We start from the raw sequence: 15,902 nt of genomic DNA, 5'->3' as shown, positions 1-15,902 counted from the left end.
CTGTGCCCTTGCCACTGTTTCCTCCAGGTTCTCTTTGCCCCTCTAGGCCTTCTCAGCCGCTCCCGTGGTCCTCTGCCTGCTCAGCAGCCCATCCCTCCAGTATCCCTTCCTGTATCCCTAGACACAGCCCACAGCCTCTTTCTTCTTATGGTCCCCTAATAGTCCATGACATGCATCAGATGCATCTTGTTTTCCCATTCATCCACTGATAGACATTTGGGTGGTTTCCACCTTGTGGCAATAATTACACCCACATGCAGGACTCTACCCCTGCTTTCAGTTCTCTTCGCTATGTACCTGGGAGATGAGCTACAGGGACACAGGACAGTTTTATGTCTGTCTGAGACAATTCCACTTCTTCCTAGAGTTTTCCCCAACTCTCACTGGCCTAGAGAATTGGTTTTTCCCCCTTTCTCCCCATAGCAATTTATAAAACAACCTATCTACTGACACAGGGATTCAAAGTCAGGATTTCTAACTCTAAAAGAATTTTTGGCACTGTCCCTCAGTGATGACAATCACCTCCAACTTAGATGGACCACGTTTCAAGGATGACAAACCCAGGTTGAGAGTTTGTTAAGGCCACTCAGCAGCTAAGTGACAGAGCTGGGCTCTGGATTCTGGGTTCTAACCATCTCTGTTCTAAATGGATAGATCTGGGGTGGGAGAGGAAGGAAGAGAAGGAGGCAATGAGGGAGGGAGGAAGGGAAGGAGGAAAGGAAGGAAGACAGGCAGTAGAAAAGAAGGAAGGGAGGGAAGAAGGAAGGAAGGAAGGAAAAAAGAAAGAAAGAAAGAAAGAAAGAAAGAAAGAAAGAAAGAAAGAAAGAAAGAAAGAAAGAAAGGAAGGAAGGAAGGAAGGAAGAAAGGAAGCAAGGGGCTGTCTCTTCCATCCCTGAAAAGCTCCAAGCCTCACAAGGTCCAGGCTTCTCCAGAGATCAAAACCTGCCTCCCGTGAAGCTGTCCACATAAGCATGAGCTGCAGGAGCTTTGATTTGGGCACATTTATTTTGCCTCTTATATATATTTTCATGATAGGAAGAAAATGACTCTTCTATTTTCTGGCCTTTTCGAACTTCATGCAGTCTAGCAAACTGGAGTGGAGCAGGGGGTGCAGGGGCCCACGCAGGGAGCAGCACAGGTGTAGCCAACCAGGCGTGGGGTGCTGGGGAAGGTCTTGCGCATGGCCATGCACTTCTCCTTGTCAATGCACAGGGTGTTGGCCTTGATGGCCAACTCGTGCTCCAGCCGTGACTTGGTCATCACCAGCAGCTGCAGCGTGTCCTGTGCCTCCCGCAGCCTCAGCTTCAGGGTCTGCAGGGTGTCATCGATGGTGAACACCTCATTCACGAGCCTGGGGAGTGGGAAGAGGACAGGAAATCGTTTATTCAGCCACTCAGTGAAGACACAGTTGCTGTGCAGTAGAACTGTGCCTGAGAGTGAACAACAAGACCCAGGCCTGCAGAGGATGCTGGGCTCAAGTGTTTGGGAGTCACCAAGGTGACACATAAACAAGGAACAGGATGGGAGACACAGTATGGTAAGTTAGCACTCTATAGCTATAACGAAACACCTGAGAATAGCAACTTAAAGGAAGAAAGGTCTATTTGACTTCACAGCATCAAAGATTCCAGCCCATGGGTGGCTGGTACCATGGCTTAAGACCCAGGTGAGGCAGAAACATTCTGGCAGAATGGTGGAGAGGAGGAGGAGGAGGAGGAGGAGGAGGAGGAGGAGGAGGGGGAGAGGACAGCCTACAACTTATGTAGGCCAGGAAGCAGAAAGGAGGAAATGAGCCAGAGAGGATGGGTCTGGGTACCAGATACTGTCCCCCAAGTCACCCTTCCATGACACACTTCCTTTAACCAGGTCTTACTCCTGTTCCACCAGCTCCGGACACTGCCGCCAACTTCGCTCTCACAACCCTCATGAGACAGTCTTCATGCTCCCAGCACTTCCCAAAAAGCCCAACAGGATCCAAGCTCTCCACACGACAAGTCTCTCAGGAGACACACTGGATCCCAACCATGAAACAGGATGGGAAGCGCTGGTGGTTCCTCAGTAGGGGTGAGAGTGAGGGCTGCTGGTGATGGTGAACCCTGCAGAGCTTTCGGTGATAGCAAGCAGCCTGCTGTGGCACGTGTGCTGCAGGTTTGCCATCACCAGTAGGCAGTCCTGCTCCTGAATCCATGCCCAGCAGAACTTAGGACAGGTGTCGCGCCAACAGATGCACAAATGTTCACAGCAGCATGCTTCACAGGCCCCCCAGGTGGGAGCAACTAATTCCCACCAGGAGAAGAACAGACGAACATGACGTGTGTCATATGCATCCTGTGAAACAGCCAGCTGCAGTACAAGGAAGTTTTTGTTACGTGTATTTTAAATAGGTTTTAGCTATTTGGAGATTGGGTTTTGCAGATGACAAACAAGGCCAGTCTCGTTTTGATAGGGAGGCTGGGTCCGCGGTGACTCTTGCAGTCTTGCTGTCTCCTCTATGGACTGGGACTCCATCACCAGCAGCTCTGAGCATTGGCTGCTTGTGGGCCACTGGTCCACAGCTCAGGGAACGATGGCCCAAGGCCGACAGACTCCAACACCAAAGGCTGCCCTGCCTCGTGACTGGAACAACTCCAGGGTCGCCTCAGGCTGGAGGCCAGGCTGCCTCAGCCCCCTTCTCTGCTGCTGAGAAATTTTCCAAAGGCACTGAAAAGGCTTCTCTGAGGAGGGGACTTTGGAGCAGAGAGTAAAAATGAGAGTGTCCAGATGGGACTTGAACTTGTGATCCTTCTGCTTCAGTCTCCCAAGTGCTGGGAAGGACAGTGGACTTATGTTTATGTATGTATGGAAGTATGTATGTATGTACGTATTTGGTTGTTATAGGGTCTCACTAAGCAGCTTGGACTTGTGGTGATCCTCTTGCTTTCAGCCTTCCCAGCACTGGGATTACAGGCATGTGCCACTATGCCCAGACTCTGGCCTGCTCAGCCTGCCCTGGGGGTGGGACTGGCACAGCATGTGGTGGTGGGGATTGAACTGCGGTCCCTGCACTTGTCTAAGCTTGCCTAAGCAGGCACTTTAGTCTGCTGAGCTATCTTGCCAGCCACTGGACAGTGGATTTCTAAAGAGAAGAGCACATACAAAAGCAAAGGACTTCAGTTTTGTCCCCATTTCCCTGAGGAGTTGTGGAAGGGGAAGATGAAATGGGAAGATGTGGAGGCTGCTGGATAAAGATTCATCTGTGAAGGGCAAATGCAGGAGCAGGAACACACTCAGGACTGGCCACGACTGCCAGCTTCAGTGGCTGCCAGTGTCCCTCAGAAAGGCTTTGGCCAGGTCCTAACTCCTGCAGCCTGTGGGGGTGGTGTTACTTGGAAATCTGGTGTTTGCAGGTGTCCTTAAGGACCTTAAGATGAGATCATCTGGATTCAATGTGGGTCCTAAATCCAGTGACAGATCTCCTTATGAGAGAAAGGCCAGGGAGGCTCAGCATGTAGAAATACACAGGGAACAAGGCCAGGTGAAGGTGGAAGCTGAGACTGGAGAGAAACCCTACAGGCTAAGGATGCCAGAACAGGAACAGGCCTAGGGTCCTACCCTGTGCTCCAGGACCCCCTCCTGGGCCAGCACGAGCTTCCCAGCTGCCCCTGTTGCCAACAGATGCAGCCCCTTAGTTAAGTGGGATTGAGGGGTCCAGCTGGCAAGGGAAGGTTTTGGCTGTTCCAGGGTCTCATTAGGGAGAACAAGGAGGAAGGTGAAATAAGAGAGGCAAGAGCCAGCACTTCTTCCTCCGGAGCTTGGAGAGGGACGATGAAGCAGCCATGGGTCCATGCCAAGTCTCTGCCTGGGACGCTCTGTCCCCTTGGCTTTCTTTTCTATATGCTGGGGATTGGATCCAGGGCACTGTATATACCAGACAAGCACTCTATCAGCAAGCTACATCTCCAGTCCACCCGCTCATTTGTTACTTTGAGACCGAGTCTCACTAGGTTGTCCAGGTTGGCCTTGAACTTGCAATCCTCCTGCCTCAACCTCCCAAGGAGCTGAGGTTACAGGTGTACATCACCACACCTGGCATCTCATTGGCTTTCAGGAAGCCAAGAAGGAAGGTTTCCCAAGCACAGAGATACAAAAGCATCCCCTGGTAAGATGCACGGCCAACGGCCACCCTGCGGGGGCAGAGGAGCTGCAGAGAGAGACGGCTGGGGCGGCTCAACTCTAGCCCCATGCAGCACGCTGCTGAGTTGTAAGAGTGGACATTCTGATTAATGGAGGTTCTGTAGTTCAGGCCCAGGTTTCCTAGGCTCCGAGGCCCACCCTGGCCTCTGGGGAGCACAGAGGGCCCCACCCCCATGCACCCACACTCACTTGAACTGAGGAATGTCCCTGCACAGCTCCACATTGGGGCGCCGGCTCCGGCACTCCAGCCGCGTCTGGGCCACCTTCAGTGGGCACTCCTTGGCCATGATGGCCCTCTCTAGCAGCATGATGGTGTTCTCCATCTGGAAGATCTCTTGCAGCGTCTGTGGAGGTGGAGAGGCTGTCACCATCCCAGGGCTGTCTGACCTCCTGCGACTTGGGTGTGGAGGGGCCAAGGGCTACCTAGGCAGCCTCGAGTCGAGCGCATAGATGACTCCTTCCCAGCCTTGAACACTGACCCTGCGCTAGTTAGGTTGATCCTGGGACACCGTGTCAGGCATCTCTGGCCACCAGGGCACTGTGCACACTGAGTTTGGGCACGTGCTGGGGATGGTTTTGTTTTGAGTCTCTGGTAGCCACTGGAGTCAGCTAGTGTTTGGCGGGAGAGAGGAGAGAGGGAGACTTTAAGGTAGACACATACCACCTGCAGGGCTAGGGTGCCATAGCTCAGTGCTGAAGTGCTTGTATAGCACGTGGAAGTCCTTGGATTTGATTCCTAATATCTCCCTTCCCCCAAATAAAAAGGTTAATACACATAGTCCAAATCAAAACAATAGCCAATCTCTAAAGCTGTTCTCAGCTGAATTATTTGTGTTGTTCTGTACATTTTTACAATTTAGAATTTTCTAGTACCAGGTCAATAAACAAAGAAAAAGAGAGAGAATCTTTAACATTTTTCTATTTATTGTAGCATACTTTTCCCTACACAATGCCACCACGGGGCCTTATAATTGATAGACATACAGCTCAGAGGCATGCTTAGGAAGGAGCGGAGCCTGTTAGGAAGGTAAATGTTCTCCAAATGCAGCTTTCAGAGGTGTGAATAGAGGGAAAAGTCTCCACTAAAATTCATCAGGCCGTGTACTCTATTGTGAGACTGTTATGCCTCAGTAGAAAATAAAATGAAAATCAAAAACTGGTCACAAAAAAGATCAGCAGAGCACTGACATTTATGCTGGGACCCTAGCAATCTTTCATGGGATTCTCTGCACTTGTATGTGTTTGAAATTTTGCATAATAAAAACCAGAAGAATGAGAGAGAGGAGAAAGATGGGGCACATCAGGCTGGGCACATCAGGCTGGGTCACTGCCAGAAGGGGCTGGCCTTGCATGGGCCCACCAGAACCAGCCTAGGACTGAGCCCACAGTTCTAAGCCAGTGAGGCCTCGAGGTGAAAGGCAGATCCACTGTCTACCCTACTGTTGCTCTGTGGCCCTGGGTCTGTGAGGAATGGTTTCTCATGGTGTCCCTCTGCAGTAAGGCATGAGACAGCTCATTCTTGGGGACAAGGGCTGTCTGGAAACTCACCAGTGGGACCCAAGCATAGAGTTGATATCCTGTCCCAATGGCCCCAAGGCCCAGAAGGATGTGCTGGCACTGTCCCTTACCACGAAGAGCTCAGTTTCAGTTGTCCCAGCTTCAACACCACTCAATGAGGCCACCCACCTGTGCCACCAATACTGCCTCACTCGGGACAACTGCGTGGGCTCAGCCCACTGTTGTGTGACAGCATTCTGCTTTGCATGCCCACCACTGTGAAACAAGGTGCCAGCCAGCATATGTCTTACGGTGTCTCCCCTGTCTGTGCGATGAGTGAGGAGTGTTGTTCAAAGAGACTACTAATAGAACCCCATTTGGAAAACTCCAGGGGCCGGGGAGATGGCTCAGTGGAATAAGCGCTTCCCTGGCAAGCGCAAGGGCCTGAGTTCAATCCCCAGTTCTGGAAAAAAAAGAAAGAAAGAAAAAGAAAAGAAAAGAAAACTCCATCACCATGACCATGAGGCAGGGACAGACAAACTATACAAAGGAACGAGGTAACGCTGATGAGTGAATTTCAGATAAGCAACAAGGTGTATGTTAGTGTCCTGTCTGCAGAGGACTGACTAAATGTTGGTCACATATTGGAATCCTGGGCTCAATGAACTGGCATGGTGGGGGATTTGGGGGAGGTCTGAAGCTCATATGAGAAGAAGCCAGAGAGCTGCTTTTTTTTTTCCCCACCATGTGAAGAAATAGGGAGAAGTCAGTATGGGCCTCCCAGAAGAGAACCCCTACCTGAGCTCAGCAGCAGTACATTTCCAGCATTCAAAACTGAGAGCAATAACCTTGCACTGTGTGCCTGCCACCTGGCCTGTGGTACTATGCTATGGTATAACAGCCCGGGCAACCAAGACAAGGCCCAGCTGTTGTGAGACATACAAAAATTATGTCTTGGGCCGGGGAGATGGCTCAGTAGAATAAGCACTTCCCTGGCAAGCACAAAGGCCTGAGTTCAATCCCCCCAACAACAACAAAAAAAATTCCGCCAAAAAAAAAAAAAAAAAATTATGTCTTGTTGATCCAGCTTTCCGGTTTAACTGGGTATCTTGTTTGGTTTTTTTTTTGCCAAATCCGGCAGCCCTACACATAGTAGTAGCTCAATAAATATTAACTGGATGCATGAATCATAGTGAGATCTGGAAGTCTAGATTTTTAACCAGTTCTCCAATAATACGTGTGCACAGTAAAGTCTGGCACCAATCTGCCCTTAAAATTACACAATCCCATCTATCTGAGGTTTCAATACAGGGTAAAACTGGCACACATGATTACGTCAGTGCTTGCCAATGGGATGAGTGCCCTAGTGACACCCAACTCACTCAACTCCTCTTTTTAAGCATTTTACAACTGTGTGTTGCTTTCCCCTTTTTATACACTATAAAATATTCACAAATCATAACTGATGTGGGGATAGCTGTTTCAGTGAGGTGGGGCCCATACCCAGGGTATCTATAGGTACCAAGAAATTGCTTAAAAGAAAAATTTTAAAAATACCTCCTTGAATTTCCTATCAGCTTAAGATAAGAGCCTGGAAAGACAGTGCATTGTCACTTAGACAACAAACTAGTGAGTAGCAGGGGACCTCAGAGTCCTTTACAGGCCCCCAAGGAGGAAGACAAATCCCTCCCCTGGTTCCTAGGCCACCAGAACCAGAGTGACTCTCACCGCATACTGGTTAAACATTACCCATTAAGGGTAGGGACTGGCATGTAAACACGGAAGTGGGAGACACCTCACCCCTCTTAGGAGTGCTGGGGACTGTCCTCAGGACCCTGCCCTTTGGGTGGGGACCAGGGGACATGTCAAAGCTCCCTAGGCTGCACCTCAGCCAGACATAGAACAAAATAATGCTTTCCACGCTTGATGGGTCATGGAATCAGCCCCTCCCCGTGCTATCAGGGAGCCTATGGTGGGGGTGGAGTGGGAGGGACATCCCTGAGGGTATAGTGAGGCAAAGAAGCTGCTGGCCTGGCCACACCTGCCAGGCCCAGCCCACCCACAGAGACCCTGAGGGCTGTTTCAAGGGACCCTGATGCCACCTCATCTCTTTCCTTGCTGTGTTTCTCTACTCCCTGTCCCCCTCCTCAGAGCTTGATCTGAGGCTTCCCTAAAAGCCTGGATCTGAGGGAGGGTGAGATCCCTTCTCTTGCTAAATCACCATTTCAGTGGTTTACCGTGAACCACTGATGTTCAAAGAACACCGACTGTCCTAGGCAGAGGGCGCGGCAGGGCACAGGTGTGGAGGGCTGTCCGACGGCCTCACACTCGGGTGTGCGCTTTCCTGTGCTCTTCCGGCGACACACCGCTGACACCTACGGCGGCGCTGGACGGGAGCAGGACAGACGCTTTCTCTGGGCATCACAGGGCACCAGCCTTTCCAACTCCTAAACATTTACTAAGTGCCTTTGGAGTGCGGCACATGGGTGGGGACATAGTCCCCAAAGGGGGCCCACTTTGGTTCAGGAATTCCTGTGCAAGTGCTGCAGAGGGACACAGACTCTCCCAGTCCAGACGGTCACAGGAGCAAACCAGTCTATGTGAAAGGTTCTAGCAACATGCCCTGCTCTCTGATAAATAATCAAGACCACTGCCGCCTCTTCAGTCCCCTTCCACATTGCTGGCCATATCCAGGTGCATGCCTGGTGTGCAGCCCACCCAATTCTGTTCCTCTCCAGCCCCTTGTCATCTTATGGAGGGTCAAGAACAGCTGTGGGATTGAGAGGTTTCAATAAGCAACAGGCACCAGTGACTTTTTTTTTTTTTTTTTTTTTTTTGAGATAGGGCCTCACTAAGTTGCCTGGGCTGACCTTAAAAAACTCTTGATCCTTCTGCCTCATCCTGCCCAGTAACTGGGATTCCAGGCATGTGCAACCATACCCGGGTCCAAGTATATTTTAATATTCCACCCTGCTGCCATGTTAATCTTCTAGCCATTCTCTATTTATGGCATTTCTTAAAGTGCCATTGTTGGTTTTCATTTAACAGAAGGACATAAATGTCTCTCCTAAATAAATATATTTTTAAAAATATTTAGTCAATTCCACTTAAACCAATATGCACAGCAAATAATGGTCCACGTAGCACATGGCTATGACAACAATGCAAAGAGGGCCCAGAGTGACTGAATTTGGGCAACCTCATACCCTGCTCTGCATCCTCAGGTATGAAAATGATACAGTTGAGGGGACAGGGCGTTGCTGGGGGGCCGCATGGACAGTGATGTGTGGCAGTGGGGCTGCTGAGAGACAAGGGCCTCCCGGAGCTTGTTTCCTCCCATTCCTGCTCATGCTCATGGCTGTATCTCCACATCTTGTCTCCAATGAGGCCTTCTATACCTTTTGAGTAGACTGCCTGTGGGTTTTCCAGAACTGGCTGCTCTAGAACAAACTACAGACTCACACACAAGGCCAGCCTTCCCAGGCCCACTGCCACAAAGTGTCCCCTCCACTTCTTGTCTAGACCTTGTGGCTCACAGCTAGGGTCATCTCTATTAGAGGGGAGAAAAAGGCCCTCACATGGTGGCTAAGGACAGCACCCACTGCCTACCCAACTCCTGCAGACCCATGGACCTGGAGTGACTTGGCCTCCTGAAATTGAGGTGCGGGACCCTAAGCAAGGGCTGGGAGGCAGCAGCAGGGGGCAGAGCAGCTCAGGACCTCCTGAGGAGGAGGCCGGAGGAACCCTATCCAGTGGGGGAGCAAGCAGACACCAATGAGGACTTCTGCAGAGCAAGCCAGTGTGTGAAGACCAATCCAGGGGAGGACCCGCATGGCCCCAGGAGTCCCTTCTGGGTGTACACTATAGCAATCTTCCCACCAAATCACCAGGGGACTCGAGAACTCAAGGGTGATGGGTGCAGTAACAGTGGTGCTGGGTGGTTGGCTGGCAGCCACCAAGTGTCCATGAACCAAGGAGCCAGACGAGGTGCTGAACCACCTCGCAGTGTTCATATCAAAGGACCAGACATGCATGGGCACAGGGGTGGGCATAGCAGTGGTGCCAGGTGAAGAAGCAGAAAGCAGAAGGTGCAAGATGGCACAGTCGCTGTGGAGAGTGTTAAAGATCCATACGCATAAAGCGCCAAACGCATTTGTAAGAGCGCATGTAAGTCACGAGCTCCGTAGCAGCAATGGAGTGAGCACGATGTAACTTAGCAAAGAGACAAGGGGGTGGGCAGACCCGGCGGGTGCAAGGGGCTCTGCACAGGTGGTGTGTGCCATGGCCACGGGCCGAAGTGGAACTCCCCAGAGATCAGAAAGGACAAATTCTCTGCAGCCCTGAGAGATTTAATATTTCCTTTTAAAATAATTTAGTTTGTTTTCTTGGAGAGGGGGTGATTTTAAGAAATACGACCTAAGAGCGAAGATCAATGATTCCTAAACTTTATGGCACACTGGAACTCCCTGGAGAGTTTTAAAAATCTTGCTTCTTGAGCTCACACCATAAAGGTTCTGGTTTCATGGTTTGGGGCTGTAGCACGGGCCTCAGGACTTTTCAGAACCTCCCTAAGTGGTCTGAAAGTCAGTGAAGGACCAGAATGCAGGGTATACAGAAAACAATTACGGCGCTGCAGGAGAAGGAGATGGGCTCAGGACTGCAGGTGCAGGTATGTGTGGTGAGTCAGTGTGGTGTGGGCTCACAGAAACCCCACTCAGGGAAAGTGAGTCACGTTACCTCCAGCACTGACTGAGGAGGTGGGGGCGGTTTGGGAAATGTGCACGTGGGTGACCTGCTGGATACAGCAGGCATAGCTACGAAAGCACTGGGCAGGGGACTCCCATCAGTCAGCACAGGCTTTTTAGGGGTCAGGGGAACCTACATCCCTGACTTTGAGGACTTGGCACTCTAGCCTCCAAGGTCAGGGTTGCCTGTTGCTCAGTAAAGTGCAGTAATGCAGACCTCTGTCCAGGCAGGGAGGATGCCGGGAGCACAGGCTGCTCTCCGATGGGAGGGTCTGGGCAAGTTTGCACACGCTCCTCAGGGGCCTCAGATTCAGAGTGCCAGCGAGACACAGGTGTGTGCGCACACACAGGCACAGTGCAGGCACCCCCGCTGCCTCACTTTGTAGTCATTCTACCCACTTACTCCCACCAAATCAAGCACCCTGTCCCTGCAGGGGCTCTGTACAAGCTGTGCCCTTTTCCTGGGCTGCCTTCCCTGCTGCCCAAGGGACTCATGCCTTTACCTCCCTCAGGACATGGCTAAAATGCCTAGAAGGCCTTCCCTGATCTTCCTATTACAGAGGCCCCGGGCAGAGAAGCCCCCACAAACCTGAGCCAGCAGTGTGGGAACCCCTTCACTGCCCTGGCACAGAATTGAGCCGGCATGAGCATGTTTACAGCCACACTCAGAACAACGGTGACACGTTCAGCTCTTCCCAAGGTGTGTTGGTTCCTCCCGAAATCCTGTATAGTGTCTGGGCCATATAGTGACTGCTCATGCTCAGGAGCATGCACATGCGTGTACACACACACAGAGCTGGCTTCTCCCTGGTCCTTGGGCTCTGAGGGGCTTCCTGGGACCCCAGATCTTTCATCTTAAGGACTGTATTTAATCTCTGTCCCCGACAAAACTGGAGAAGTATGCAGGAGATGGGAAGAGGCTCCCGGGGTACAGCCTGGCTCATCCTACAGGCTGGGCGGCGCCGCTAGGGACTGGCCCAGGTCACCCCATGGGAGGAGTCCTGGCACCCTGCCTGTGGCAGCCTGCCCTGCCACCCTGGCTGGGAGCAGAAACTTGGCTGAGAAGGGGGTGGCGTGAGTGGCACCCACCTCCCTCCCTTTCCCACCCCCAACGCTGTCGCACCCAGCAGGCTGCCTGTGGGTCTGAATGCGATGAGCCAGGGCAGGGGGCACCTGGCTTCACATCCACATCCTTCCAGCCCCCGCAATCCTACAGAGGTGGGTGCCCACTCCAGGGCCTGCTCTTATCTGCTGTGTGATAGCCCGGATCACAGGCTCTCGATGCCTCTGGCAAACTGGACTCCACATCTGTGCAGTTTCAGGTGTGAAACTGCCAGAGGAGCAACCTGCCCCCGTGGTGGTTGGGAGGACGTGGTGAGATTGTGCATGTGTGAGGCTGAATTCTACAGTACATGGCCACTGGTCCAGACTCAGAGGTAGAGCCTTATTTCTCAGTATCTCTGGGAGGGTATTTCTGGAAGAGACTGGCATTTGAGTCGAACTGCACGGGCATGTCCAGTATGACTGGGCATCATCCAATCTACTGGGAGACCCATTTGAACAAAAACATGGGGAATCTGAGTGTGGTGACCCACACTTGTAATCCCAGAATCCCAGCACTTTGGGAGGTTGAGGCACAAGGATCACAAGTTCAAATCTAGCCTTGGGAATTTAATGGCTAGTGAAACCCTGTCTCTAAAAAATAAAATTACAAAATAGAGATGGGGACATAGCCCTGAGTTCAATCCCCAGTACTGGAAAAATAGAAAGACACAGGGGAGAGAGAGGGAGAGAGAGAGAGAGAGAGAGAGAGAGAGAGAGAGAGAGAGAGAGAGAGAGAGAGAATATTCACTCTCCTGCTTGTGCTGCAGTGTTCTTCTCCTACCTCTGGGCATCACAGCTTCTGCCTGAAAGCCTCAAACTCACATGGAAACTTAAGCTCCCAGCTCCCTGAGTAAGAACATTAGGCAAGTCACTGGTCCTCTGCTTCCTCACCCGTAAAGTGATGCTTGGACTAAACCTTTCTTCATATGATTTTAGAGAGGAAGGATGAGTTAACTGAAGGGAAGGTCCCAGAATTCTGGCTGCCCTGAGTGAGGCTAACTCAGAAGTCTTTGTTTCTTCCTCCTGTTTGCAGCAGAAAGGCGAACTCAACCATGCTTCTCTACCTTTGTCCCTTGTAAAAGCCCAGCTGGGGCACCTGGCATGCAGAGAGAGTGAGGCCAGTACTGGGATGGTTGCTGACCATGTATGGCATATGGAAGGCAACAATCAGGTCTGCCTCAGATGAAATCGACCTTAGCTCAGTGGAAAAGCGCACTGGGATATTTCTGGCAGGAACAGAAATCTACCCAACAGCTCTGCAAGGGGGGCTACATTTGGCAGGGTTGTTTGCCATGTAAAACTATCTGCCTGCATCTTGTCTTGTGACAGCAGAGAGAGCCTCTAAAGCCAGGAAAGTTTTTTTTTTTTTTTTTTTTTTTGAGGGGTTTTTGAAAAATGGATTTAGTAGTTCCAGCCAGTTGCCCGCTTCTGGATGCTTTGTGCAACCTTGCAAATTTATTGTTTTCCAAACTGTATGAAGCCAAGGGGTTTCCAAGGAGATGCCTGGCGCAGGGCAGGCTCCCCAGCTTGGGAAGGGGTAGGCAGTTTGGAATTCTCTTTCTGGTCAAATGGTGGAAGATTCTCAAGTTCAGCCAAGCCCAGAAGCAAGGAGAGAGAAGAAGAGGGCTTCAGAGGGACTTGGCAGGGAATTCAGGACACGAGTGCTCCAGACCTGGCCACTACCCACTATGTCAGCAACAGCCCTCCACCCTGTGAGCAGTGTGACAATACAAAGTGTCTCCACACATTGTCACTGGGTGGAAAATTTGCCTGAGTTGAGAAGCTGATTGAAAGGCAAGTTATGGAAGCCATCAGATAAGGCCAGGCTGATAGACACAGTAGCATTGAGAGGGGTCCTGAAAACCCAGGAGGGGTCTGAAGAGGAGGCTGAGGGCAGTTCCCTGCTAGGTAGGGCACTGCTATGCTCCTGGGAAGTTTCATGCCAACCCACTGTCTCACACCTTCAAAAGTCTTCTCAACACTCACTTATGTGGACCTAGTTTTTAACCTTGTCTCTCTGCTAGCCCCTAAGGCCCCTGAACGCAGGGATCTTGGCTCTCCTGCTTGCTACTGTGTCCCCAACCCTAGCTGAGTCTACTACACAGGGTCTGTAAGCGTGCATCTGCTGTAGGAAGGGGGGGGGGGAATCAGCAAATGTCTGTCGCGTGTCTACACCAAGACTGTACACGAGGAGGCCCTGACAAAGTGCAGGCCTTTGGGCCCCATTCCCAGTATCTGCTTTAGTGGGCCCTGGACCTGATCATCTCATTTCTAACAAGGCCCCTGATGACAATGATACGCTGGCCCCAGGACCAGGCTTCTCTAACCACTGGTCAGAACTCAGACCTATGGGTGTCAGTCCTGCCTTCCCATTAGAATCATCCAGGTATCTTTTTTAAAGTGCTGAGAACTGAACTCAAAGCTTTTACACTGAGCTACATCATATCTATCTATATCTATATCTATATCTATATCTATATCTATATCTATCTATCTTTCTGGGGGTGGTTGTTGTTTTGTTTGGTCTTATATTACACAAGATCTCACTAAGTCCTTCAAGCTGAGCTCAAGCCTGCAATACTCCCCAAGTGCTGGGATTTGGGGGACATTCCAGAATGTCCACCTTCATCCACAATGACCAATTACATAAAGCGTCCTGGAGACAGACATAGATATCTTCACTGTTGCAGTGTGCGTCTAGGGGAGACCTGCTTGCCTGTACCTTCTCGCACGCTCCTCTCCACTGGAAACATCTTTGACTGCTGCAGCCAAGTGAGGGGAGCACCTGGCATCTAGTGAACAGTGGCTAAGGATGCTGCTAGCAGCCTATAGGGCCCAGAACACCCCTGCAACAGAGGATCATTAGACCCCGCACGTCAATAGGTCCCAAGGCTAAGAAACTTTGCTGTAGAGGAAAGTTGCAGGCAGATCATTCTCATACAGATTAGGAAACTGCAATTCAGAGGGGTGACTTTCCCAAGATCCCTTACTGCAGTAATGGTGAACATTTTAGAGACCGATTACCCAAGCTGAAGCTCAATTCCACTTGTTTTGCAAAGTGTCAACACTGCAAAGAACCTGAATACTGAGGTTTTAGTTTAGAAAAGACAACTCAGATATTGCCTTAAAAGAAAAACAAATGCATGCCATAGCTTTGCCACTACTGCCTTACTGGTACCAAAAATTAGCCCACGTGTCTTCAGTTGGTCTGTTTGTCTCCCCAGTCAGAAATAAGACAGTGGCTCAGTAGCATCTTTATAGGTAAGATTCGCCCACCACTCACTAAGTAACTAATGCGGCGCTCCTATTCTCACAAGTATTTGCCAAGCTCTGTTTCCTCCACGGTCAAATCATGGAGATCAAAGAGCCAGAACTGAAGCCAAACCTTTGCAAGGAACAGAGTAATGGAGGGGAAGCTGGAGCTGCAGGAGACAGACCCGTATTAAAGCTTAGGACACAAGAGAGGCCAAGAGGCAGGTCCTGGGCAGGTGAGCAATAAAGACCCAATAGGGGAAAGTTCTAACGTGGAACAAGCCAAGAGCCTGCTGGGTCTTACGTGTACCAGACACTCCGCCGCTGGCCTGCACCCAGGCTGAGCCTCACATTCTTCCTACCTGAGTGGAGGACCCAGTCTGCCTCTGAGAGTTCTAGGAGTCCTTGCCTCTAAAATATTCCTTGCTGGTGCCTGAATTTTCATTTTTCAGCCTTCCTCCTGCTGCAACCTCCCTGAATGCTGAGATTGTGGGTGCTATCCCTCCTGCCTCAGCCTCCCTGAGTGCTATCGCTCCTGGCCTGAAATTCCTTTAGATCAAAGTTTCTTACTTTGCAACCTATTGGTCTGTGGGGTCTAATCATCCCTTGGTGCAGGGGTGTTCTGTGCTGCATCAGCTGTCTCGCAGCATCCTTAGCCACTGTCCACTCGATGCCTTTAGACATTGCTGCACTGCTCTGGGGGACAAAGTCCCCTGAAGTTGCAGTAAAAATTACTCAGGTTTCAACTTCTGTGGAAATTTGGATCCCTAGAGGGGGAAAGCCAGAGATGAGGGGAGCGGCCACCACAGACTGCAGGGTCCACAGGATGAGGGGCTCTGGAAAGCTCATCCCGTGAGGCCAGGAGTGAGTGGCTATTCCAAAGCCAGCTCAATAATAATAATAATAATAATAATAATAATAATGATGATGATGCCAGCTCATGGGTGAAAACAGTGCCTGCCTAAAACAGCCTTTGAAACCTGGTTGCCACTGCCTTGGGATACATGGCTATTCCCTTGGTTGAATACTAGGACAGAATGGGCTTGTTTTTTTGAAATGTGGCAGTCAGGACGACCAGAGCAAGCCAGCTGCCAGTGTCTTCACACTACAAGTCTTAGTGAGGCGTGACCA

General features: G+C 50.8%; 1 protein-coding gene across 1 annotated transcript in view; it reads right to left on the bottom strand.

The window, feature by feature from the left end:
* Positions 1-1,017: 1,017 nt before the first annotated feature.
* Positions 1,018-15,902, bottom strand: part of Tekt5 (tektin 5) — a 39,433-nt gene continuing 24,548 nt past the window's right edge. The window contains exons 6-7 of the mRNA XM_004627762.2: positions 4,363-4,517; positions 1,018-1,351 (exon numbers count right to left, since the gene is read on the bottom strand). Of these exons, the coding sequence (XP_004627819.2) occupies positions 1,084-1,351; positions 4,363-4,517 (423 nt within the window). The 3' untranslated portion in view covers positions 1,018-1,083. The remainder of the gene's footprint in view (positions 1,352-4,362; positions 4,518-15,902) is intronic.

Source organism: Octodon degus, unplaced genomic scaffold (genome assembly GCF_000260255.1).
Source record: "Octodon degus isolate 3935 unplaced genomic scaffold, OctDeg1.0 scaffold00021, whole genome shotgun sequence".
NCBI lineage: Eukaryota > Metazoa > Chordata > Mammalia > Rodentia > Octodontidae > Octodon > Octodon degus.
Note: the sequence above shows the minus strand (reverse complement) of the source record. Positions and strands in the feature narration are given on the sequence as shown.